Below are 25,905 nucleotides of genomic sequence, written 5' to 3'. Positions count from 1 at the left end.
ACTGCAAATGGAGAAAACATCATCATTTGACAACACATGCATGGCAAGTAAAAAACGCACAACCTGATACTCAAAACAACCAAATACTCACATTACAAGACATACTAAACATCTCAATCATGCGATCACAGCGTTAACAAAAGCATTTACCTCATTTTCCAAGTTGCAGTGAATTGAGCTCACACACACACACACACACATATACACACACACACACACACACACACACACACACACACACACCTTTTACATACGGTCTATGATGAGAACACTTTAAACAATTTAAGTTGTGAACCTTGTGATCATCTGTCATCGCTCTAACATGACAGGTCCTATTTATATTTCAAAAACCCTTTTGCTTTGACTCCATTGTTGGTTACTGGTTTCATCTTACAGGTCACATGTCCAACCAGGCTTCTCCTCTGAAAACAGAATTACTTCAATTAATCACACAAACCAATTCGTTTCTAATTAGTTTCTAATTGGTTTGTAGGTTCTAACAATCCTAGTCATTATTATTTCTGCAGCAAGATATTCTAATATTCATCTTGTCATGTTAAATATTGTCTTTCTTGTTTCATGGATTCTTCTCGTTGGTTAAAAACGTGCGCATAAATTACCCATAATGCAATTGGACCCCCAACAGTTTGGGTGTGTTATCTTAATAGCAGCTAATGTAGAAGAAGAGACGTCTGCGATCTACATACGTCTGTAACACTCATTTCTTTCTAAAGACTCATTAACGCTCAACATCAGAAACATAAATGGAAACAGCTGGAGCCTTGTGTTCCTCTGCTGCCGTCAGTTCGTCCACATTTGTCCAAAAGACAAAGGAAATTTCAACAATGGTGAAACTTATTGATGGAAAACTTTAGTATTTAGAAACCACAAGCGTCTATATGATGTAACTTCTCCTGGTGAGAGGAACAAAGCGACGCTTTGGTTATCATTAAGAACGTTATCCCAACCAGCTGCACCGGCGCCATGTTGTCGTCACAAACTATTAACAACTACGCCACCGCAAGGGATGCATGGAAATATGTGACACCGTTTGAATCCGACACATCTCCTTTCAAATGTAAAGGCAACATAATGAACCTTAACTCCAGACCCCAGTACTGACTCAGTGCTCCGATAACAAATGACAGTTGTGTACAACCAAGTATTAAACCTCTCATCTCATTGGCCGGAGCACAGTCACTCCTCCACATTCAGCCCTGCTCACTCCATTCCAGCACCTCTCATCAGGTGTCGGACTCAAACATGTGAACATGTGGAAAGAGTCTTCTTACAAATATCTGAGTCTATTTGCGGGTTCTTCAGACTGCTAACTGCTTGTTTCAGGACCTGTATGATCTACATGACCTGCCACAGTGACTCAAGTCTGAGGAGTGGTCCCAGATCCTGGCTGCTCCAATCCTCTTTGAATAGAAGACGTATTGTGCTTATGAACCTTTTTAAGAATCCACTTGAGTTTGAAACAATAATATTGAGACCATCTCTTGATAAACTACAACACAAAGAGCCAAGTCCACTCAAACAAACCACAATTCGAACCAATAACAGGTGTGAATTGACAGCCCATGTCAGAGGCACGAGGGGGGGTGATGGTGACAGGACGTACGTCACACAAAGTTCTTTAGAGCGCTCCCTAACTTACAACGTGAAACTAAAACTAAACAGATCCAATGGAAACAAGGAAACAAAGAAGCAAAGGTGGGGTCAGACTTTCAGGAAGCAAAACGCCCTCGCTCTCTCTGTGCAGGAGCAAGAAGAAAGGTTCCGAGCCGTAAGGTTCAGATAGAAACCAGCCGACGAGCATCAGTGGCTGAGGCTGCCAGTTGATCCTGGCAACGCCCATGTGTGAATGTGTGAATACGTGTTACCCACCACTGGTCTCGAAGGCCTTTGCTGTGAATACCATATCTGTTATGAGACTGCATGCCAGCTCCAACAAGCTTTACAAAATAATGTATATGTGTGTTTGTACATCAGTAACCTCACAGCTTAGAATGTTTTCTGGGAATCAGACGGAATTCACTGATAAGAACCAGCACCAAAACACAAACAGAAGAAACCAGCAACTTGGAAGATGTGATAGAAAAATAACATTTTAAATGATGACAAATGCTTGAACGCTTTACAAACGTCTGGAATATCTGACACTCTCATATCTATGTATTCTTTTCCTCAAACACAGAATGGATCAGAAGCATCTTTTAAAAACAAAACATTCTGACGCAGGCAGCAGAAAACAAACAATTAACAAAGCCTTTCTGATTCAGTGTCATGTCAGTTATTATGCACTCAGCCCAAAGTAAAGCAGTCGAGTAGTAGAAGTCAAATGTCTTGATTCAGTTGTTTTCATTCTGCTGATTAGACTCAGATCAGAATCAGTAAATGATCTGATTCACAGTGTTCCTGGTTACATAACTGTCCTTGGTGCCTGTTTCTGCAGGGCAGCTGCAGGTTTCTGAGGTTATTTGGCTCTGAGGTGGCAGCATGGGGGGGAAGGGGAGTGCTGGGGGATACTGTGACAGTCTAAACTGGGAAACTGGCACTGGGCCACAGCTGGCATACACGCTATAGAACTGACTGGTCTGAATGGGCAGACGACGCACACAGCACATATTGCACGTCAGTCAGCCTGACCTTTAGGTTTTATTAATGGGATTTATGGTAAAGGATGAAATAAAATGGTACTTTCATATGTGAACCAGTTTCTTCACCTGTTTTACGCTGCTACAAGTCATTGATACTTATTCACAGTTCAACATTTCAAGAAAACACTTCAAATAAATGCATGTCTGTGGACGATCAGGCCAAAGCAACAGAGCCGTGTTGCAGATTAACAAACAAACTCAGAGGACAACAACAATCACCTGCAACCTTCAGGCAGAAAAGAAGAATTCAAAGAGTTGGAAATGTGCACACACAGCTGTGGAGGGTGTGTTACAGCAGCATGTGCTGTGTGCATGAGCACATGTGTTACTGCACATAGATTATTTGTAAAATGTGACAGTGTGGTGCCATCATTTAGCAGGTTTACAACAGTCCGTCAGTTACATTTTTATTATGGGTGCAGTCAATGGGCATCAGCCTGTGGCCTCGTTCCACAGAGCAGAGCCCTGAGAGTGAAACAACCAACTGGAGGATGTTCCAACATGTTCAGGCCCTTCTTCAGTTCTGGAGAAGCTTCACAATTTGCTGCACCTGTTTAAGTCACAAGTTGTGTCCCATTCAATGTCCCTGCAAACAACTAGAGAAACGAGACCTGCCTGGTTTTGTTTTCTTCATCAAACAAGGTTTGAATGTTCAAAAAACAATTTGACTCTGAACAGACAGTAATGTTCAAAGCACATTTTAAAACAGTTCTGTCAAAGGAAATCTTATAAAAGATTTAAACACCAGGGTTTATTTGAATAATTTGTCATTAAGTTCTGTCCTTCAAAACTTGATGTTCTTGAAATTCATTCAATAAATTCAATAAAACAAAAATCTGTTTGTTGCAAACCAGCCTCAAGTCAAAGTGGTTCCAGACTTTTGGACCCATGTTATCTTTTGCTTTTGGTTTTGCTGGTATCATTACCTGTTTTCTACGATAGTGTTTATCTGGTGGTTTGAGGGAATAATGGATATAGATAAATCTAAGATGTTTTTTATTTCTATAATGATTAATCTCTTGTTATGAACATCATACAAAGAAAAAATAAATAGCTGGTATTCAACATGAAATCAGTAAAACACCAAACGTCTCAGGTTCTCTGTCGTGTTCTGGGAAAACCTGGATCTTAAGTGAGTCTGTGTCCGCGTCACTGTGTCTCTGAGCTCCATCCCACAGTCTCTACTCTGTCACATGATGTGAGTTAATATCTGTCTGCGGATACATTACCCAGGTCTCTCACATTTCCAATGGGGGTAATGACACAGGCACATGTAGTGCAAGTTTTACAATTAGAGCCAGATCTGATTCTGGGCGGTTTTTTTTCCATGAGCCCAGACTTTTATATTAGATACAAACCAACAACATCCTGAAGAGCGTCAGGATGAACGTCAGAGATACACAAGATACACACACTCGGGGAAAAGTGTGTGTATTTCGGGAAAAAAACTTAGTTTTTCCAGACGTCTTGAGTCTGAACAGCCGCTGTGTGTCGCTTAATGACATTTGAATAAGGCAGCAGCGACACATACCTTGACCTCACACACACACACACACACACACGCACACACACTGAGAGGGCCCAACACGGTCCAGTGAAAATCAATCTGTAGTCTGGAATATTACTATGTGACAAAGTGGTTATTTTAACTCCTAAATATGATGACAGTGAAAAATGTCAGTCGGTAACATGGACTCAACAGAGACACGTGTGAAACATGAGGGACACATTGTTCACATGAGCAACCAGTTCCCAAACCCCCCCAGGCCAACTGTTCCTTAAAGTTTCAAACATGGGTTAATCCTGTTGTTAAAGAGAAAACCTTTAATGATATCCTAAAGTTGCATGTAATTGAATCCTACTGCACTGGACACAGTTCTCATTCCGTCTTTACCATCATTCAAGTCTCATTGAAAATCCCATTGAGAAGGGACTAAGTGGGACTTTATTTCCACCTATGTGAGTGTGAGGATGCATGTTCTGTTCTACACTGGTGTTTGCTGCAGGCTCCAGTCAAGCAAGCCGAAGGTGAAAGGTTGGACTGAGCAGCTGCAGCTGTTGCCTGGTCTCCCGTCTTGAGTGTTGTGTGATGTATGTTGCCTTTTAGAAACTATCCCGGGGACAGAAGACCCCCTTTGGCCAATCAGACCAGGGTACCCCGAGGCCAGCCAGCCAATAGGGATGCAACTTGGGGTATAAATGCTCTGGTGCATCACCTGGTAGATTTGGGAAACCCTTACATTTGGTGGATAGGATCGGATCCCGGGATCAGTTACAGCTTTCTTTTCTCCTAAACAGGTAAAAAGAAAACAGATGCTTTAATCCGCCTTTTTGATAAATCCATGGAAGAGATTGTGGTGTGTGTTTGTATATGAATACGGACAAAAACTTCCACCTGACAAAATCCCCTGAAAAGAAAAAAGGTTCTAAGAGGGGGAAACGTTTTGAACCAAGAATCTGTCTCACAGATTCCTTCAGTGCATTTTTGGTTTGGATTTCTCTGAAGCTTTGTGCATTTGATCCTGATCTGGAAAATCTACTTTAATCATTCTTCTACCAGTGAAACTTTGGCTTTTATTCATTTCTTTTTCTTTTTGAAAGACTTGACCCTTGGTCTCTTGGATGTGGGTTGCAGAAGTCCACTGATAAAACAGTAGCAAAGTGTCAGTCTGTGAAACAGTAAGCAGGGCAGGCAGGAGCTGCATGTTCGACTAGTGAGGGAGCGCTTGATTTAGTCATGGGACTCGTGGAGCCATGAGGCAGGAAAGCTTTGACCTTTAGAGCAACAGGTGTCATCGGCCAACTGCACCTCAAGCAACTGACGCAAACGACATTTGACCTCTGTCTGACAGAGAGAGGCTCAGAAATAGAAACAGAACGACGGCTCGTGGCTGTAAATCTTTTCCTGGTCTGGTTCTGCAGCTGCAGCTCTGTGGATTCCAGCTTTACACTTTGACAGTTTAGGATCACAAGGACAAACAAGTAGTGTTTGAGTCAATAGTCATTCTTTCTTCAGACTTTCTCTGTTCACTTAAATCGTAAAGGATTAAGTAGTAGTTAAAATTAAAATTAAAAATAAGTTAAAATTTTTTGTCATTTAAAAGTTTATCGCTTCACGTAAATGTAACCCTGCTACTCTTTGTAAAACACATAGTTCAGTCAGAGCTTAATTGAGAGCGGAAAGAAAAAACCTTCATCGTAATCTGCTGGCAACGGTAGCTTCCTTTAGAGCGGGGGGGCAGTTACACTATTAATAATCTACGCTGTGAGGAGGGTGGGGGGGTCACAGTAGAGGAGGTCGACTAGGAGACAGTCAGAGACAGGACAGCTGTCCTCAGCATAAGAAAGAAAGAAGGTCAGACAGAATGAGAAGATGTCTCCTCTTCACCAGACGACTCGTAGACAAGGCCCTTGAAAAACTCGGTGAAAAGCCCGACACCACATTTGGTATTTATCAGATCACTGTGTTGACATTTGATGACATTTAGCAAATCTATTTTATCTCCAGTAAATGTATCAAATCCCTCTTTTTCAGGTCTTAGATATTCTTCTGACTGAAGGGACTAAATCAGGCTACAGCAGATCCTCTGTGATCTCTGCAGATTCAGAAAAATAACAGCTCTTCTCTTTTCATTGTCTCTTCTCAGACGGAGTAAGAATCGCAGCCATGGCGAAGAACGTGCATAACGACTATAAGATGAAGTTCTCCAAGGACGAGGAGTTCCCCGATCTGTCCCTGCACAACAACCACATGGCCAAGGTACAGATCTCATGTCCACCTGCACAAATAATACAGACACAAGTTCGGGTAGCTTTTAGAATGACATTATAATGTCCCTGAAACCAAGAATATTTTCACTGCTGATTTTGAAAACCCTTAAAGTTTGTGAGCGCTTGAAGTCATGTGGCTGTAAAGTTGCTGACCAGCACTTTGTGTGTGTGTCACCGTCTGCAGGTGCTGACCAAGGACATCTACGAGAAGCTGAGGGGCAAGTCCACCCCCAGCGGCTTCACCCTGGATGACGTCATCCAGACCGGTGTTGACAACCCAGGTAAGAAAGAGCAAGTCTCCAGCAGAGAGGTTTAACTCACATTAGCTTCAGCATTCACTAATAATTGCCAGGATTGTGCATTTGCCTCTAGAATCTATTTGTACCTAAATTAAAGTGACATGAGACTATTTATCATGTTTTATCAGAAGTTCTCTATCGTCTCCTTATGTTCACGTAGTCAAATCTTGCTAGCAATGTTAGCGGGCTCCTCACGCTCCCCCTTGTTCCACAGGTCACCCCTTCATCATGACCGTGGGCTGCGTTGCTGGTGATGAGGAGTGCTACGAGGTCTTCAAGGATCTGCTGGACCCCATCATCTCAGACCGTCACGGCGGATACAAGCCCACCGACAAGCACAAGACCGACCTGGAGTTCGAGCACCTGAAGGTGAGAGCAGACGAGCATCATGGCATGTTCAGAGATCAGCACTGCTTCTTAGAGAAGGAAGGAGACCAATAAGTTTACTGACTAAATTGAAAGTGTGACTGGAAACCTTGAGGTCAAGTTTCCACGTTCTTTTAGTTATATATATATATATACATATATATATATATATATGTATTTTAATTTATTTTATAATTCTACAGAATCTGGCAGACATGTATATAAACACATTTTGCTACTTCAGATATTTTAGTTTTTGATTAGCTCGCATAAAAGTTGATATAAAAACCGTTAAACCGACCCCACATGAGTGAAATAAGCTAATTTGACAATAAGATATTAAATACAGAGAATATTCATGTGTTCTCTCAGGGAGGTGATGACCTGGACCCCAACTACGTGCTGTCCAGCCGTGTGCGTACCGGCCGCAGCATCAAGGGATTCACCCTGCCCCCCCACAACAGCCGTGGAGAGCGCAGAGCCATTGAGAAGCTGTCCATTGAGGGTGATTATCAAACTGATCCGTCATCTCATGTCTCTGCTAACACTCCAAATGTCTTTATGATGTAACATGTGTTAGTGGGGGACTGACTCTGTCCTCTGCCCCCCCCCCCCCCCCCCCCCCCCACTCAGCCCTGGCCAGTCTGGATGGAGAGTTCAAGGGAAAGTACTACCCCCTGAACGGCATGACCGACGCTGAGCAGGATCAGCTGATCAACGATCACTTCCTGTTCGACAAGCCCGTGTCCCCCCTGCTGACCTGCGCCGGAATGGCCCGTGACTGGCCCGACGGCAGAGGCATCTGGTGAGAAACACAGACGCAGACTGGAGGTCTGAGTCCTTTAGGGTTCTCATTGTTTAGAAACTAAAAAGATGATTAAATCAACAGTGAAATCAGGTTCTGTGGCTCTAACGAAACACAAGTACACACACAGTCATACAAACCAAACAGAAACAACCCCCATCTGTCTCTTAACCCCACAGACCATGTCCTGGTTATTCCTGTTTTCAAACATCTGTTAAACTATGTCATGAAAACACAGTAGCACACACACACTGACCCTTTACCCCAGTGGGGGGGCCAGCCTGTAAATCCATCTCTGTGCAGCTCAGTGCGTCACATGTTCACACTGTTGTTTCGTCACATTTTCTACTGAAACTGCAAATCATCAAGTGAAACTGAGCTGGATCTCCTTCCCCTCAGGCACAACGATGACAAGACCTTCCTGGTCTGGGTGAACGAGGAGGATCACCTGCGTGTCATCTCCATGCAGAAGGGAGGCAACATGAAGGAGGTGTTCAGACGCTTCTGCGTCGGCCTGAAGAAGGTAACACACAGAACATCCATAAACATAAACAGTTACGCAGAGAGAATAATTCAAGGAGGAACATAAGAGAAGAACCAGTTCTCTGAACATCTGTATATTGACTTTTTATAGCTGATAAAAATGCTTGATGTTTATTCGTTTTTTTCTTCACTGTTAGAAGACAGGTTTTATTTTGAGGATATATTTGAACCAAAATGTCGTCTTCTCTCGACTTTGCTGTGCAGATTGAGGAGATCTTCAAGAAGCACAACCACGGCTTCAGCTGGAGCGAGCATCTCGGCTACATCCTGACCTGCCCCTCCAACCTGGGAACTGGCCTGCGCGGTGGCGTGCACGTCAAGCTCGCCAAGCTCAGCACACACCCCAAGTTCGAGGAGATCCTGACCAGGCTGCGTCTGCAGAAGCGCGGCACAGGTACAGGAATCAGTCAGTCTCCAAGCTGACGACAGATTAGTGTTTTCAGAGAAGCTTCACAGATCATTATTCCTCCACTGCAGACAGAGGATTTACTGTTCTCCTCCTCTTTCCCTCCAGGTGGTGTGGACACAGCCTCCGTGGGGGGTGTGTTCGACATCTCCAACGCCGACCGTCTGGGCTCCTCCGAGGTGGAGCAGTGCCAGATGGTGGTTGATGGTGTCAAGCTGATGGTTGAGATGGAGAAGAAGCTGGAGAAGGGAGAGTCCATTGATGGCATGATCCCCGCCCAGAAGTAAAGTGGACAGACAACAAATGATTGAATAACCGTCTGCGTTTGTTTTTTTTATTTTATAAAAAAATGAACGGGAATGTTGTAAAGTTATTTTACTGGTCAAAGCCAACTGGCACCATTCTACTTACTTTTTCCCATCACTCCTCTTTTCTTTCTTTCTTACCTCTGTTAATCTCACTCCTCTTTTCTCCTCTCCTGCTCCTTCTTGCTAAGTTCCTGTAACTTTAAACATCTTCTCTGTAACATCCTGGGATCAACCCATGCATAGTCTGGTCGTGGCTATGCATGCGCACCAAAAGAAAAACATTTTTTTTTTGGTTGTAAAATATAACTGGACAATTAAACAATGTTCCATGTAACAATCAAAGCTCCTGTCTCACGTTGTCTTTATGGGAAACACGGGTTTGCATACACACCCTCTCTCTCACCACCTGGATCTGCACCTTACTTGAATCTGCTCCAAAATGTTCTATCCCAGACATCACCCTTCCACCAAGTTTCAATAAAATCAGTTTTTGAGTAATCCTGGTAAGAGAGAAAACAGCAATGAAAACATGAACTCCTTGGTGGAGGTAAACAAAACAACAACTAATCTTTAGAATGAACGAGTTGAAAAAGTATCTTACGTCTCTTTTAATACTAATTTTCACTAGACACACACTTCACTACAGTTCAATGATGGCACAAAGAAACCGTCTGGAAGACAAATCAAATCCATATCCGAGGAAAAAAGAAAAAGGACAAAAAATATGAAAGTTGAAAGTCTTTATTTTTGTCACACATTATTTCTTAGGAGACATGCAGGATTGCAGGTCAATCATTTCTGTAATTTCAGCCCATAAGTTAAGTTTTTGTTTATAACAGCGACAGCTTCAAACACACTATACAAAGCACAGCCCTAGCTGGATCTAGAACAGGTTCAGAGAGTGAGGCCCAGTTGTACTCAAAAAAAAACTAGACCTAAATCACAACTTCACATTTTCAGACAGTGGACGTGGCGGCGGCTGAAATCTCCCATCAACACGTGAACCTCACAGCCATAAAGATCACGAAGCATCTGTGGAATCATCTCACTTTCAGTTTGCCATCAGTGTTTTGTTCGATGCTGCAACATGAAAAAATGCACATTTTAATTGTATTATGGTTGTTAAAGAAGAATACGATTTGATTTTGGGGGGCGTCATGTGATCGATGCAGCACCTGGCGGACTCTGACTCTGTTTCTGTTTCTGAGCAGCAAATAGTGATGAAGGTGAAAAGCTACCAATCAAATTTCACAAATTCAAAGTCACATTTTTACGCCACTGCAAATGTTAAAAGGTTTGAAATGAAACACTGACTTGACGAGGCTGGAGTCTGATTAGTTAATAGTCATACACCTCTTACAGGAATAATGGCACCTGATTGGTCAACTGTCACACACCTCCCATCAGGGCTGCAGCCTGATTGGTCGACAGAGGGAAAAATCTTCAGTCTAAATATGAAAACGCAAATGTAAAAAAAATTGAAATCTGACAGCTTTGTGAAGCCAGATCACAATTTGACATACTATTTTTTTACGATGTGGCGGCATAAGTGGAATCAAATGGCACAGTAGCTCCTGCAGATTTTATCCTTCGAATAAGATCTGGTTTTGCTGTGGACAGCGAATCTCTACATGTACGTAAAGGAAATATTTCAATATTTCAATTATCTATTTGACTGGGCTTTAAATGCAGATGAATTCAACACACTGCCAGAACAGTGATCACATCCTGACTAAGAGAAAAACAAAAAAGTGCTTGATGATTTGAACAACATATCAGAAAGATAAAAAGTGAGCCATCAATACTTTTATCAAGTCTGAATTCTGGACCTTGGGTCTGTTATTGCACTTCACCTGAGGGAAGAGATGACGAAGGCCTCCTGACAGGTGACACAGTAAAGATATGACGAAGCGCTACCAGGAGAAGTACGTCAGCTAAACCTCCATCTATTCTAAACCAGTAAGAGTTACATATATTTATTAATTTTAAGTGAAAACTTTGAGAAACCAACAAGTTTCTCCATCATCATGTCAGTTTTCATTCATTTTTTGAAATATTTAATATCTGCCTTGAAAATTCGCCTTTTCTTGTTTCTGTATCATTCAGTGTTAAAATACAATCGCACCAGATAAAAGCGAAGATTAGTCAAAAATAAAAGCCACAACATTCGACCGGTGATCAAATTGAAAACTTGTATTGGATGAGAAATTTAGTTTTTTTTTTTCAGTATTTGTGGCACTGAAGAATAAAAGCATTCGATATGTGCTAAATATTAAAAGTTGCTAACAGTTAGCTCTGTTGTTTGTGTACATCCAGATTAGAAGCTGCTGTTCCTGTTGTGACAAAAGAAGAAAATAAGAACTCAAACTGTGATTCCAGGTGGAGATCCAGATTTTTCCAAACCAACAAATTGTTCTGTAGTTTTCAAGTTTTAAAAAGGATTTCTACTTGTTGAAAATATATTGAGGAACAGATCTCAGGTTTTCAACATCTCAGCTCGGGTCCTGTGTCATTAGGCAGCTTCACTCGTCTGTAAAAACACTCACCTGCAGAGAGGACAACACTTTACCAGAAATGGTGCAAACACCCAACTGAGCGTTAAATTGGGCTTTTTCCAAAGGAAGGGCAGAGAGGTGGAGGTTCTTCATTCAATCTGTCACAAGTCTCTGCAGTTCTGCATGTCTCCCTCTACAGGCTAGAGGTCAGACTGCGCCCTCACTACATTAAATACGTGGCGGCCGCTTCCAAGGAAGACAACAGACCTCTGCCCATTTCAAAAGCATTAAAGAAAGAAAATAAACTTAATACACAGAAAATCTAAAACTTTTCTTTAAATAGCAGCTCTTTAAAAGGGAATGACGACAAATGTGGTACAACAGGAAAAAACAACATTAACAACAACAAATCCTCAGTCTCCATCACTCTCAGCAACTCCATTCTTATCATTAAACAAGAAATTGTGAAAAGAAACTAAAACTCTTTGACTCCATGGGCTCACATATGATGGAGGTGGTGACATTTTAAGCAGGGGTCATAGGTCACTGACATCTCCAAGATCAAAGTCATCATAAGTCTGCCGATGGCGTCTATCTGTGTCTGTGCATCGGTTTGTCTGGCTGTGATTGGTGGCATCAGAGGAAGAGGGTCTTTGGTGGAGGCGAGGCATCGCTAGCCGCATCACATGAGGTGGAACCCAGGGAGGAAGAAGAGGCGATGCTCTCTGCCATCTCCTCCTCCTCCTCCATCAACCTGTCCTGTTGGTCATCAGTCCTGCCCCACCTCCTGTCGCCCTCAGAGCTCCAGCTCCTTGGACACTTTGGTTGCGATGTCTCTAAAGGCTAACGGTGCCCCCCACAGGCGCTTGAACCTCACACCGCTGCTCTGGCCCAGCCCGCTGGGCAGCTGGCAGACCTCGGCCTCAAACGCCACCCGGGCGCCGGCTGCTCCATGGGTACAGGACAGGAGGAAAGGCCCTGCCAGGTGGACCTGGCAGCCACAGCCCTGCGCCGCCTCACGCAGTGCTAGCACCACCTCGGCCGGGTCGCGGGGGCTCCGCACCCTCACATCCCATCCGCATCGGGGGGTCCGGGGCTCGGCCGCCTTCTGATGCCCAGATATATGGCGACTGGAAGAGGGGGAAGAGCGATGCAGATGAGGGAAGGAGGAGGAAATGTATGAAGGTTTAAAACCAGATAGGACAAAGTGAGTTGATACAGAATGTGTACGTGGAGGAGAGAGTGAAAGGTGGGACAGCAACAGAAGTGGGTGAGAGCAGGAGTGAAGATATAAATAAAGGAGGAAGGAGAAACCGATGTAACGATAAAAGAAGTTAATGTGTGAACGAGGTGGATGTGAGAAGAGATAAATGTAGGGCAAGAATAAGTATGTTTACAAAGTTGTATGAGTGCATGAATGGTTGGGAAAGGGGAGAAAGGAAAAAATAGATTAATCACAAATTATTTTATTTTGACATTTTGCTACTTAGGCCCACAGAAAGGTTCACTTGTATTTTCTATTTACTTTCATGACTACACATTGGAGTTACAACAAAGGGAAACCTGAAACAAAGAAAATAGAATCACACCTAAAAACAACATAACGAGACTTTTTATAACTCTTTGTTTTCTTTACACCAAAGGGTGGTCTACCACAGGGAGCCGTGCTCAGCCTCTACGTCCACACCACACTGTGTTAGCTAACGACCTCCGGTTCTGATGGTTTACCTGCTGTTTTTAATCTGAGACTGACACTGGACTGGAGCAGCTGAGGCTGAGAGGAAGTACACACAACACCTTTAGCAACACACTGATAAACTGACACTAATTACCCTGAAGTAGGACAGAACAAATAAGACTACAAGAGTCTGTACCACTGAACCTTGGATTCAAAGTTTCAAAAGCCTTAAAGGCATTTAAATGAAACCAGTAACAATTGAAAGTGATAATTTTTTTAATGCATGTGCTTGTCCATGTTAATTTCTGCTACATGGTGAAACTTTAACTTTTAATCCAATCAAGGTTTTCACCATTAATAATTAAGTTGTGTTGTTGTGTATGATGTTGATCAGCTTCTGGTTCTTGATTCAACAAGTTCTTCAAGGGAGAAATGTGCATGTTACTTTGTTTGAATGAGACTGGATGTATCAAAGCTTTTCTATGTATTATGTGCATTTCTGTATTTGACAAACTAAAGAGAACAATTTGAGGGAAATACAATTTTGATGTTCAAATGTGAGTGGTGTGCTCAGACTAATGAAGAGAACATGTCTGGGGCGGAGCCAAATCACGCCAGGTTAGGTGATAAAAGACTGATAAAACGAAATGGATATGGATAATAAGTTTATTATGTGTTGAAGATTATCACCAGGAGAAAAAGATCCTGACATCGTGTTCCCATGATCGCGACTTTACTCAAAACAAGTTGGATCCAAGCTACAGGAGCTGGAATCTCTTCATACTGTACCTTTATAATCAGGGGCACTGAGCAACTTCCAGAAACTAAAAGAACTACATGGCTCAAATAATAGCATTTTTTCTTTTTGGATTTCTTCAAGTCCGCCACCATATTAATACATTTATCACAGAGAGAAAAAAAGGCGTTTGACAACTGCCTGCTAAAAAGTATTAATAAATACAGACCACTTAGCATTTATCATAGATAGTGAATTAACATATGCAATTACACTTGCTTGAACACTGATGAGGATTAAAGTAAAAGTTGTTAAATCCCTAATATAAATAAAGTTTAGAAAACAAGACATTGACAGAAAGTAATTTCTTCAACATAAACACAAACTATAAATAAACTCTACTGATGTAGAATAAGAATAATGATCAAGGTAGATACTAAGTAAGATATATCAAATATAATATTACCCTCTGTCATCAAACTATGTCATGGTGACACATTAGTTATGTCAAACCTAGTTTGGCATCTCTGCGTTTACTTATTGGCCAACATATACATACATATACATCCTCACGGTCTTATCTTCCTGGATTGTTTACTATGTGATGCGGCTGACACGAGTATGTTTTCATTTTCAGACTCACCTTGTGACCGGAGATCTGCTGATTCTCTCAGGTTCGTCTGTGACCCTCAAGAAGAAGAAACATGTGTCTGTTAATAATCAATCATCCAATAACACTAACCCCCAGCACTAACCCCGCCCCCTCCACCCATCACTTCCTGCTTTAATACCACAATCAGGCGCACAGTTCACGTTCAATCACGTCAACGAACAATTACAACACAGAGCATGACAGCTGATCGTCAAACCACAGATGGAGCCACCTACACTCACTACACAGGAACAGAGGATGGATGTGGAACAACAAAATGTCAACATCACCAGCGAAACAAAATGAAGGTGAAGGGAGTGAATCCATTTGTTACAGTGGTGGACACGACTCACAAATACAAATCTAATGTAAAGAGCTACAGGGAACATATAGGCCTTGATATTACTATATGGTATCTCCCTTTATACACAGAATTGAGCTTGTGGCTGTTGAAGGATGCCAGGAATGACATTTTAGATGCTGTGTTATTGCACTTCCTCTCTATGGTCACCAGGGGCGGCTGTTGTCCTTTTCTGTGTGTAGACCGAGCACTTTCTCCCATCGACCTGGCAACCTGATCTCTATTCCAGGAAATGGGGGGGGGGGAATTTCATTGATAAATTGTTTTGTTCTTAGTGAAAATGAAACTTAGTCTAATGTGACTCTGGCTCTGACTCAGGAGCTGCTACAGTGGGGTGGCTGTTATAGATCTAAATCCATGTTAAGACTCTGTGACTCAGCTTTTGAATGCGTCACCTCTGAAAGTACAACCAGAGATCCCTGGTAATCCATGCAGATCATCATCGATGGATGAATGTTATATGAAAGGATCAGGGGATTGATTCAGAACATTTAACTTCATTCCAGAAATCCAGCTGGGAACATATGACTCAATTAGCAATTTATAATAACCTGTGTTGGTAATTATTTATTTAGGCTGCAGATATTAGTTTTCTTATTATATACATATAATATATATTATCCTCAAGGCCATTATTGAAATATATTGTCAATAAACATCTCTACTTTGTTTTACAACTGTGATTAAATAATTGTTTTGTCTGGTTCATGACCATTTCTTCCTTGTCGAGGTAAAGAGAGCGAGCGAGTTACATTTTATCTCTAAACTGCAGGATGTGTGTCAGACTGAGACATCTGTATAAAGTCTATGAGCAGAGACAGACAGCGAGGGCTGGAAAGCACCAAGAGAAGGAAGAGTGGAAAGTGAAAGGAGGAGGGAGACAGGAAGAAGTGAAAAGAGAGTTAGAAAGAGAGTGAGGGACGGACAGAGAGGACAGCGACTGTCTCACAGAACGATCTGCTTGACTCTTGAGGGAGAGCTGTGTAAGATCCCTGTTTAAGAGAAGGATAAATCCTGGTTATGTAACTAATCCTGATTTAAAACGAGAGTGACACTGGGTCAGTGAGTCGGGAAGACTGGTGCAGGCTGAGATGGTTCTGCTGCTGCACAGCGCTCAGACTTATGCTGCGATATATTAAAGTCACAAGTTCAAGACTGTTATGATGCAAACAGATTCCTGTTCACCGGTTGCTCCTTTTTCACCCAGAATGAGTCTTTACAACCTGAACTCACCTCAGATTCTGAGGACAGTTCTCTTTTTTTACTGTTTACTGTATTTGCTTTTATTAGTGTTACAAACCTAAAGTTACTTATTTTCTACACTATTGACCATCATACATACAAACAGTGAACGTTGCCTAGGTGACAACAAAGGCAGGCGCAGTTAAAACTGTTTTCATTAACAACTTGTATTCATGAACATTTATTTAATGGCAACTATTTTCTAAACCTAACACTAATTTATTTACAATTTTTGTTTTTCCACAATCCCTCTAATTTAATCCCTCTAGTTTAATGATAATTAATGATAATTTCTGGTCTCTTTAATGTTGGCTCGATGATTTTTACGCACTTACACCTAAAGCAACATTGACATTTAAAGGTTTTATATCAGAGACTTTCATTATGTCAATCTGGAAATATGTAAAAGTGGAGCCACAATGTTTGACCAATTATACATGGAGTTAGACATTTTTGTCCGTGCAAACTAAAACTGAACATCACCAGTTCTTCATTGTAACAGTGATGGATTTGTTAACTTTCTCTCTTCATCACTACTCTTCATCCTTCACCTCTTGCCTCTGCCTTGCATAAAACACCAATAAAGATCTACCCCTCTCTTTCCTGCCTGTCTCAAATCCTCTGCTCCCAGAGATCCCACAGCTCTTCTGCAGGACGGCTCATTTGTTAACAGCATGGACCCAGATATGGTGTTGATTACATGACTCAGACTCGTACAGTTGAGCTGTAATAAGTCCACATACTCAGGGGAACACACAAATAGACACACATCTTCATGAGTATGATTTCTACAAACAGGGTGTGTGTCTGTGTCAATGTGGATTTTCCTTTACTGACATGAACTAATCTCGAAAAAAGGAAAAACATCAAAGAAAACAATAAACCAGGTCCACTCCCTTATTATGTGCTTTGCTTGAAGCAGGTGATGGTGCTACGCCACCTACAGCCTATAATGAGAACTTTAGCATGAAGCCCAGCCAGCAGAGACACAAGCAGTCAAGACAGACAGACCGACAGACCGACAGACCGACAGACCGACAGACCGACAGACCGACAGACAGAAAGACAGATCGACTGATCAGAGTTTCAGTCTGAACACGTTATTTAGAGATAAAGCTGCTCTAGGGGAAGAAACTAACAACTAAATTAAACTTTTACAGGCACAATGCCGGATGTTTTCTGTTCAATTAAATTTAGAGAGCAATCACCATAAATACCTATAAATCTAAGGCTATGATTGATGGAACAATCTGTGGATTTAAAAAGAATGACAGAACTAGTTGCTATGGAAAATGTAAACAATTTATAAACTTCATTTATATGCCTTGAGAAATTGAGGTTTTTCAAGTTCAGTTGCAGATTTCCTGGAGCTAGAAACCTGCAGACTCAATTTAACTCGACTCGAATACATTTCTTCCTGTTGAGAAGCTTCACCACAGATAAAAGTATGTATAACTCAACTCCAACCTGCAACAGACAGACAATGAGGAGCAGAGGGGGTGATGATGGACTAGCAAGCAGACAGACAGACAGACAGACAGTAGCAGCCAAGAACATGGGAAAGGAAGACTTACTAACTGTTTTTGTCCCCTGTGGGAGGGTGCAGCCCGACATGGACTTGTTTGAGCCCTGACGTTTAGTAGGGTCAAGAGTGACCCTAGGAGCAGAGAGGAAGAAGAGGAGATGAAGAGAGGAATGGTAAAATAACAGCAGAGTCCGAGACATTGAATGAAAGATTAAAGCCAGTGAGAAGGAGGGGAACACGACATTGTGATGAATGACAGAAAGAAGCACAGGTAGAGGAGGAAGAGAAGAACAAATCAAACTGTGTGAACTGTAGTTCAGGAAAAAGGAGGATAGAAGATCGGCTGGTGACCGGCAAGGAAAAGCAAAACTGGTTAAAGAATCAAACAATCAAATAAACAAACAAACAGATAAAGCAACAAGAAGCAGCCAAGAAGAACCGACTGTGAGAGACAACTTTATGTCACCTGATCTGCAGACCTGGGTCTAACAGCTTTCAGAATTTATCACCAAAGGATTTAGTCTTGATGACAGAAACTGAAGAGTTCAAGTTACAGGGGAACGTTTGAAGTGTTAAACTGTGGAGTGTCTGTCTAGTGGAGGCAAGCAGTGAGCCGCCATAGCTTCCAGTAAACCGTGTGGTTTCCACTGCCAGATTACCACTCAGGGCTCTATTTTAACGATCTAAACTCATGGTCTAACGCCCGTGATGCAAATGCCTTTAGGAAGTGTACAAATCCACGTTTGCTGGTTTAATGATAGGAATGATAGGAAAAAGGTCACTGCAGCACACACATGACTTTAAAGAGTTGTACTTAGTCTGTTAATTATCATGGATGAGTTCATGGGTCAGAGAATCAAAGAGCCATCTCCTATTTCGAGAGTGAGGATTTAGATGCACGTGATTATCTTTAAAATTAGCCTTAACATGCCAACAGTCTCCTTTACCACACCTCATTTTAATACAAAGAGCTCAGATGGCTGCAAATATATTTGTTTGAATAATGTGGACACTGGACAGGAGAGTGATGCCAGATCAGTCTGAGACTAGAACAGACAGGCTGCTTTCTGCTGGGTGTCAGATTTGTTAAATTTAACTCTCTGTTAAAAACAATATAGTTTTGTAGTCAATAACTTTGTCTTTATTGTTTCTGAGAGAAACCACATGAAGGACACCACCTGTAGTTTGATACAGTTTTATTTCCTGTTTCCTCATACTGGTATTAAATACAGCTGCTGGTTGACACAATACAAATAAAACTATTAGACCCAGGTCTGAGATGAATAACAGAGTCTGACGGCTCTAAAAAGCTTTAAATTAGAGAAGGAATCCTGGTAGGTTAGTACTTGTTAGTGAAGAGACGTGAGAGGCAGCAAGTTTAGCTAAATGTTACAAACCTGTTAACTTACAATCTGCCATCACTCAACAACATTGCATGATTTGGGATAAAAAATAATTTATAGTAACAAATACCCCTTGACAATACTTGCAAAGGTTTGAATGAGCCATGAACTGTTAAACTTAATATATCATCAGTTGCATCCTCTTTCTTTTTTACCTTCAGTCTTCTATAAACAAAAAACTAAACGCGTTTATTTTCATGCTAATCTATCAACTGTGGCCATGAAGAAACATTTCATTAATTTCTTCCCGACTTCTCCCCTTACCTGCGGGTCAACCTGGAGGTGAGTTTGCTGAGCAGGTTGCCTGTGGCCCGGGTCCTGGCATGGGGGATTGGGCTGGCATCGTGGGATGGCGTTGGGGACGCTGGGGGAGCATGAGAGGGAGGACGACGGTCCCTGATCTGCCCTCCGTGGAAAGTGCTCCTTACCGTGGATCCCCTGGAGAGGCGGGAGGAGGGTGTTGAGGATGAAGAGGAGGCCCCAGAGGTGCCAGCGATGCTGTGGGTAGAGGGGGAGGCAGGGGGAAGGCGATGGGATAAGGTACTGGTTTGTTGAAGAGGGTGGGTGGGGAGAGAGGAAAGGGAGAGAAACAGAGAGTGGTTAGTTACAAGCAAAATAATTTGAATTCTGCAAATGCAAGAACTGGGCAGGAATCGTACACATGTGACTAAAGATATTCAATGTGACATTTTCCAAAACGTCCCAGTTTTTTATTTTTCTGATCCACAGAAAAGAATGAATTCAACTTTTGGAACTTTCCTTCCACTCAGTTTCTTGGTCATCAGTGTAAAGTATTTTGGGAGTTATCCTACCATAAAACAAACAAACAACTTCTTTGGCAGAGATTAAAAATGTTTAAACAGAATAAAGACACAACTTCAGAAGAAGGGTGCTCTTCTGATTAATTATGCCACTTTAATATGTCTCTTAATTGTGGTGGGTATGATCAGGAAAAAAAACACATTTAGCTAAATGGTCTATGTTTCTGTGTGTATAAAGAATTGTGATATTTGATTTTAAGATTATATTACTTTAATGGTCTGAAACTGGATTTATTTAAGATGTATTTCAAGCAGCAGGAACACAATAAAAAGGAAACGTAAGAGTTGATCCTCACAACATGAGCACCAGTTCTCTTCAAATCCTTGATAAACTGACTCTAAATATTCTCTCTCAACCCACTGAGCTCTCTCCTTTTCCTGCATGCCCTCCTACCTCTCGTCCAGTCCTGTTCTCTTCACCCAACACTCACATTTACCTCTGCATGCACGCACAAACACACGCACAAATGCACACACAAACGCACACACAAACGCCTCTGACCCCGACTCTCCGGCTGGTGGCCTGAGGCTGCTTTCCATAATGCTCCAGATAACACCAACACACAGGGTTAGAGTGGGGCAGACCATTAGATGGGTTAAGTTGAAGCACAGCCGCTGCAGAGCAAAATCATTTAATGTCAAGAGTGAACGAGCTGCCTGCTGCAGTCCCACCTCCAAACACTATACCCCCCCACCCAAAAAGTTTGAGTCTGTAATCAGAGGGAGGAGAAGAGAACAGAGGGGAAGATGAAGCAGAGAGTGGAAAACATGGTCGAGAAAAGAAGTGACTGAACTTGTTCAAAAGTGTAGAGAGGGTGAGAAAAATGAGTGATGTTCAAGATCTTTCAGAGAACTCGTCACATTTTATATAATCAATATCACCACTATGATGCTCAGAACTGTCATGTAAATTATTATCAAACACTAACTCTGCACGTGTGTGAGTGTGTGTCCATGCACGTGTTTGTCGCCTCAACCACACTGGCTTAGCATCACATTGACAAGGCCCTCTGGGGAAACTAGAGGGTTTCACTGGCCCAGTGCCAGACGCCACTTCACCCTGCTGCTCTCTAATGTTCACCGTCCTCTTTTCTACCACCTGTTGCATCACAAGATGGATTTTTTTGAAATCCTTTTGTTCATATTCTATTTTTTTTTACCTTCAATTGAGTTTTACTGTGTATTTATAAACTCTCTTGGTCTATTCAATTCACCATCGACCTGATGTTTCTCCTGCCCCCGCCCCCCCCCCCGCCGATCTGTGTAGGAAAATGTTACTGGAGGTCAGACAGCAGAAAGTAAGAGACTGACCAAGCAAGGGAAGGGAAGGGGGGGTATGCAATGGTTTGAAACTGACAAGCAGACAACCATCTGTCACAACAACAGACCAGATCATACTGGGCACATAAACACTCACACAAGCCCACTCATGCAGAGTTTAAGCCCTTGAGATGCTTTCTAGGCTCTGTGTAATAAAAGAGAAGCCATGTGCAACCAGTCTTTATAAACCAGCATGAAATAATAAACTGTAGTCTCTATAAAAATGAATATATTTCCAAAATTCTCATATTTTCCAAGTGCGCCCCATTGTTGTTTTTTTCATTGCTTAACAGCCAATGATTCCAGACAGGTAACTAACTGGTGGTGATGTGTTTTTCTTTCAGCACAGGTACAGAGCTTGGGTTGGTGTCCTCAAACATGCAAAATACTATGAAAGATGCCACTGACCAAACAAGCCTTCTGTTGAGATTTGTCGTGAAACCATCATTAAGATAATTAAGGGATAATTAGGGACACAGACTGTGCACCTCTCACCTGTTTTCTTTGCCGTTTTGCAGCAGTGTCTGTCTGTCAGTGCTGGATCGGTCCGTACAGACGTATGTGTTTCTTCGAGTCATGGCACTAGCAGGGACGTTATTCTGGAGAAAAGAATCAGAAACTATGATTATGATTTACTTGAAAACACTGACTTCCCTGTTGTGAGTTCTGCTGCACAGAACATTGACTTTAACTTTTCACATTCCCTCATTTTCCTCTCTTAATAATACAACACCCACAATCTCTGTTCTCTCCTAAAATAATCTAGGGTTTGTTATTTATCTCAAGCTTTGAAAATATTTTTCAGCTTTTCTCTAATCTTGGGCAGATCTTAATATTTGGAGTCTTCATAATATCTGTGTCAGTGTAGCCTCAGTGTGCTGTAATCCGAGGAAATGGGATTAGGACAAGGAGGATCTGCGCCATCTGTACACTGGATGATTAATCACACCCATAGAATACTGACCGTGGTTGAGTTCACCTCCTTACGCCGGTCAGGTATCTCTGCCTTATTTGGGTTGTGAGCAGAGCTGACCATGGGACTAGAGGGGGTGGGGGTGCTACGGGAGCTGACGGTATTGGTGGTCGGCTTGCGTATTGAGAGTCGCTCCTCTTTGACTGCCGCCCCTTCACCGACACCACTGGGACTCCGCTTTGGGAGCGTGGATCCTGGAACCGCTGGACCACCTGAGAGGAAAGGACTTCTTAGTCGCCAAGATTTCACAAATCAAACTCATCATGCTAAATCTCTCTATGTAATTTGCATTACAGAAGTCAGAATGTCGTCTCTGGCGGTGGTACGTCGAGGCGCTGCGCTGTGGCTTGTGGCCAGAGGATGTAGAAGGTGCACCAGAGGAGGAAGAGGAAGTGGAGTGTTTGCTGGTTCCGTTGGTGATGGTGCCGGGCCGCACTCGAGCGAGACTCAGACTGCTGCCCGTCCGAGACTCACTGCCATCAACCTGAGATAAAGACAGACAGACATAGATGGAAGAGTAAAAACTACAGCATAAATAGATCCAGGTATAATTTTCGATATTTTCTCAATGCAACACACCAGGATTATATCCAAAAGTTGTCAGCCCAACAAGTAATTCATATAAGTGATCTGATTACAGAAGATGTAAAAACAAACAACTACACTCACCTCAGTCTTGCGTCCCAGCAGCAGGTATGTGGCGGTGACCTCATTGTATTTCTGACTAGACAGAGACTCTCTGATCTCGTCCCTGGTGAAGCCCATCCCCACCATCACATCTGGAACCAGACCGATGACATTTGAAACAGCTATTTAACGGTTTGCTCAGCAAGTTACAAGTGACACAGGCGGAGCCTCTTATTCACTCAAATGTAAGGGTTCAACCACAGTGTCCTTCTTTGGGTGAACATGAGGAAAACTGGATTCATACAGGACCTGTTCAACACAACTGCAGCATCAAGTCAGATTTAGATTTAAGGTGAATAAAATTAGAGAGTCACAAAGATTTTGAAGCCAAACCGCCAAATCTACAATGGAGGCTGTTGAACATGTCCTTCTAGGGATCATTTGTCCTGAAGCTGTAACGCCTGCTGACAGGACCCTCACAGTCAGAGTTCTCCCTCACCGGACATTTCTATTATTTATGGTCTTTTATAAATAAATGGTAGAGGTGTGCGTTGCTCACCAATGCGACCGTTATCATTTAAGTCCTCCACAGGCTCTCCATGGGGCTTCAGCTCCTCGCAGTCAAACCCGACGTTGATCCATTTATCTTTCATAATTTGCTGGTGAGGAAAGAGAAGAAGAGAAAGAAGCATAAATAAATACAGTATAAACACAGTTTGTTATTTACTTAATTTCCTGATTCATCTACTGAATATGCCTTTGCTCATTTTGTGTTTGAAAGTATTATTGGAGTCTATGTGTGTACGAGTCTCCTGGTGGCTTTGTTGATTCACATCTCACCTCCAGCGAGCAGCGCTTGGTCGGGTTCAGGACCAGGAAGCGGCGCAGGATGCCCTCGCAGTCGGTGGACATGTAGAAGGGAACGCGGTATTTCCCCCTCAAAACACGCTCTCGCAGCTCCTGAACACAACACACGCACACGTACAGAGAGAGTTTCAACTTGAGAGACACTGAATCTGTCAAATTATTAATGATATTAAAATCATATATGATAAATAAAACAATGTGGTTGGATAATATCAGAGTTTAAGTTTAAGAACGTTAAGTTGACTGTATTTTAAATAAATCTTGTACATAGTTTTTCTTCTGTATCATCAAAACCAAGGTATTTATAAAAAAAATTCTTCCAAAATCCCTACAAGGGAGATTTAGTACAATGTAACGTGACATCAAGTTGAGCCAACACAGTCTGTACGTAACCCACCTTTAGATTCTGTCCATCAAAGGGCAATGACCCACTGACCAGCGTGTACAGGATGACGCCCAGGCTCCAGATGTCCACCTCTGGACCGTCGTACTTCTTACCCTGGAAGAGCTCTGGGGCGGCGTAGGGCGGGGAACCGCAGAACGTGTCCAGTTTACTGCCTGCAGTGAACTCGTTACTGAAGCCAAAGTCGGCTATTTTAATGTTGGAATCTGCGTCCAACAGCAAGTTCTCCGCCTGCAGGAAACAACACAGATTGTGAAACACATGACAAAGCAGGAAAACTACAATCGTGTGTTTTTACTGAAAAGCTTGCTTTAGGCCCCAAGCTTCTTTCAGTGCTGTCAAACAGGTTTTATCTACATCATCTTATTAAGTAATATTTGACAAAGTAATACAGGCAGTCAGACATTAAGTTTCAAATGGGCCTTAAATATAAGAGAGTTTATGAGCCATTTTCATTCTTTCTCTTATATCTTCACCTCTGTCTATTTGTTTGTTGGTTGGTTGGTTGATTTGTTTGCAGAATTAGGCAACAACTATTTGATGGATTACATGAAACCTGGTGGCAGGATGCAGTCTGAGTCAGTGAAGAACCCATTCACTTTTGGGCTTTGCTCCAGCTCAGAGGCTGGACGAGGACTTTTATTTCACTTTCTTTAACATTGTGAGATAGGGATGTTTTAACTACTTCCAATCTAGAAATTTCTATTCAGATGAATATTCTCTATGAATGAGTGAAACGTGGTGCAGCTTGATAGATTGTAAGGTGACTGTGGCAGTGGTATGTGCTCTACTGAGTGACACTCTATTTAACTGTTTAAATACCTTCAAGTCTCTGTGAACAATTTTCTTCAGGTGACAGTAGTGAACTGCTGACACAATCTGAGGAGAGAGGAAGAAAGAAAAGACATCAATCAAGAGCAGACAATCCCACATTATATTTGTACTGTCAATGGAAGCTACATTTACACGTCTCCTTTACCAATAATATCAACACTTTACAATTTAAAAAGGGAAAAACTGAAATTCTTACTGTGTGATAAATGCGACTGTTGATTATTTTATTTAGTCTGAATTAAATCAGTGTTTGTTTAAAATTCAGATTTCATGATGACTATATGTTGCTTCCTGTTCTCTCTTCTTAATTGGCACAGACATTATTTTGCTCCGCTCAGTTTGTCAATCTCCTCTGTTACAGAAAACACACAACCCCCTGAGCGTAAAGTCTGCTGACATTTGGTTTTCAGCCCGGATGTGCCTGCAGGTTTCCTGACACCTATTTCCCACTGATCCAATGAGAATCTTAGCCGAGCTGTTCATGGATGAGCAGACAGATGTTTTACCCACCTGTCTGAACTTAGCTCTGGCCTCTTTCTCCTTCATTCTGCCATGAGCCACGAGGTAGTCGAACACTTCGCCTGGAAGAAAAACACAATGAAGTCACGCTGCAGTTTGGGCTGACATGAGTTTCTAACTAATCAGATAGTACTAGTTCGACAAATCATCTGAAAAAAATGTATCCGTCTTGCAACTGCATAGGGATATGTCCTCACATGTTTGTTCTTTGTTAAAAATACTTTTGACCTCCTTGAGTAAATATCGGAAAATATCTATCAGCCAAAAACGCCCAAACTGCTTCACTTC

At 42.1% G+C, this 25,905-nt stretch overlaps 2 protein-coding genes across 7 annotated transcripts in view; one reads left to right on the top strand and one right to left on the bottom strand.

The window, feature by feature from the left end:
* Positions 1–4,802: 4,802 nt before the first annotated feature.
* Positions 4,803–9,503, top strand: ckmb (creatine kinase, muscle b). Its single transcript, XM_062385641.1, has 9 exons — positions 4,803–4,961; positions 6,311–6,423; positions 6,619–6,715; positions 6,948–7,102; positions 7,472–7,604; positions 7,733–7,904; positions 8,304–8,427; positions 8,652–8,841; positions 8,962–9,503. Exons 2-9 carry the CDS (start codon positions 6,331–6,333, stop codon positions 9,138–9,140), a joined length of 1,143 nt encoding a protein of 380 aa, XP_062241625.1. The 5' UTR covers positions 4,803–4,961; positions 6,311–6,330; the 3' UTR covers positions 9,141–9,503.
* A 383-nt stretch (positions 9,504–9,886) lies between these two features.
* mark4b (MAP/microtubule affinity-regulating kinase 4b) overlaps positions 9,887–25,905 on the bottom strand; it is a 38,340-nt gene continuing 22,321 nt past the window's right edge. The window contains exons 6-19 of one of the 6 annotated variants that reach the window (XM_062385635.1): positions 25,609–25,679; positions 25,087–25,143; positions 24,259–24,495; positions 23,835–23,954; positions 23,554–23,653; positions 23,037–23,146; positions 22,662–22,851; positions 22,359–22,579; positions 21,890–21,993; positions 19,518–19,796; positions 17,900–17,982; positions 14,714–14,758; positions 13,385–13,430; positions 9,887–12,786 (exon numbers count right to left, since the gene is read on the bottom strand). In XM_062385635.1, the coding sequence (XP_062241619.1) occupies positions 12,453–12,786; positions 13,385–13,430; positions 14,714–14,758; positions 17,900–17,982; positions 19,518–19,796; positions 21,890–21,993; positions 22,359–22,579; positions 22,662–22,851; positions 23,037–23,146; positions 23,554–23,653; positions 23,835–23,954; positions 24,259–24,495; positions 25,087–25,143; positions 25,609–25,679 (1,997 nt within the window). In that variant the 3' untranslated portion in view covers positions 9,887–12,452. Of the gene's footprint in view, positions 12,787–12,904; positions 13,431–14,713; positions 14,759–17,899; positions 17,983–19,517; positions 19,797–21,889; positions 21,994–22,358; positions 22,580–22,661; positions 22,852–23,036; positions 23,147–23,553; positions 23,654–23,834; positions 23,955–24,258; positions 24,496–25,086; positions 25,144–25,608; positions 25,680–25,905 lie in introns of those variants that run through there. The other 5 variants (XM_062385637.1, XM_062385639.1, XM_062385636.1 and 2 more) reach the window with 5 other exon arrangements.

The sequence above is a fragment of the Platichthys flesus genome, chromosome 4 (genome assembly GCF_949316205.1).
Source record: "Platichthys flesus chromosome 4, fPlaFle2.1, whole genome shotgun sequence".
Taxonomy (NCBI): Eukaryota; Metazoa; Chordata; class Actinopteri; order Pleuronectiformes; family Pleuronectidae; genus Platichthys; species Platichthys flesus.
This window is presented reverse-complemented; position numbering and strand designations above follow the sequence as displayed.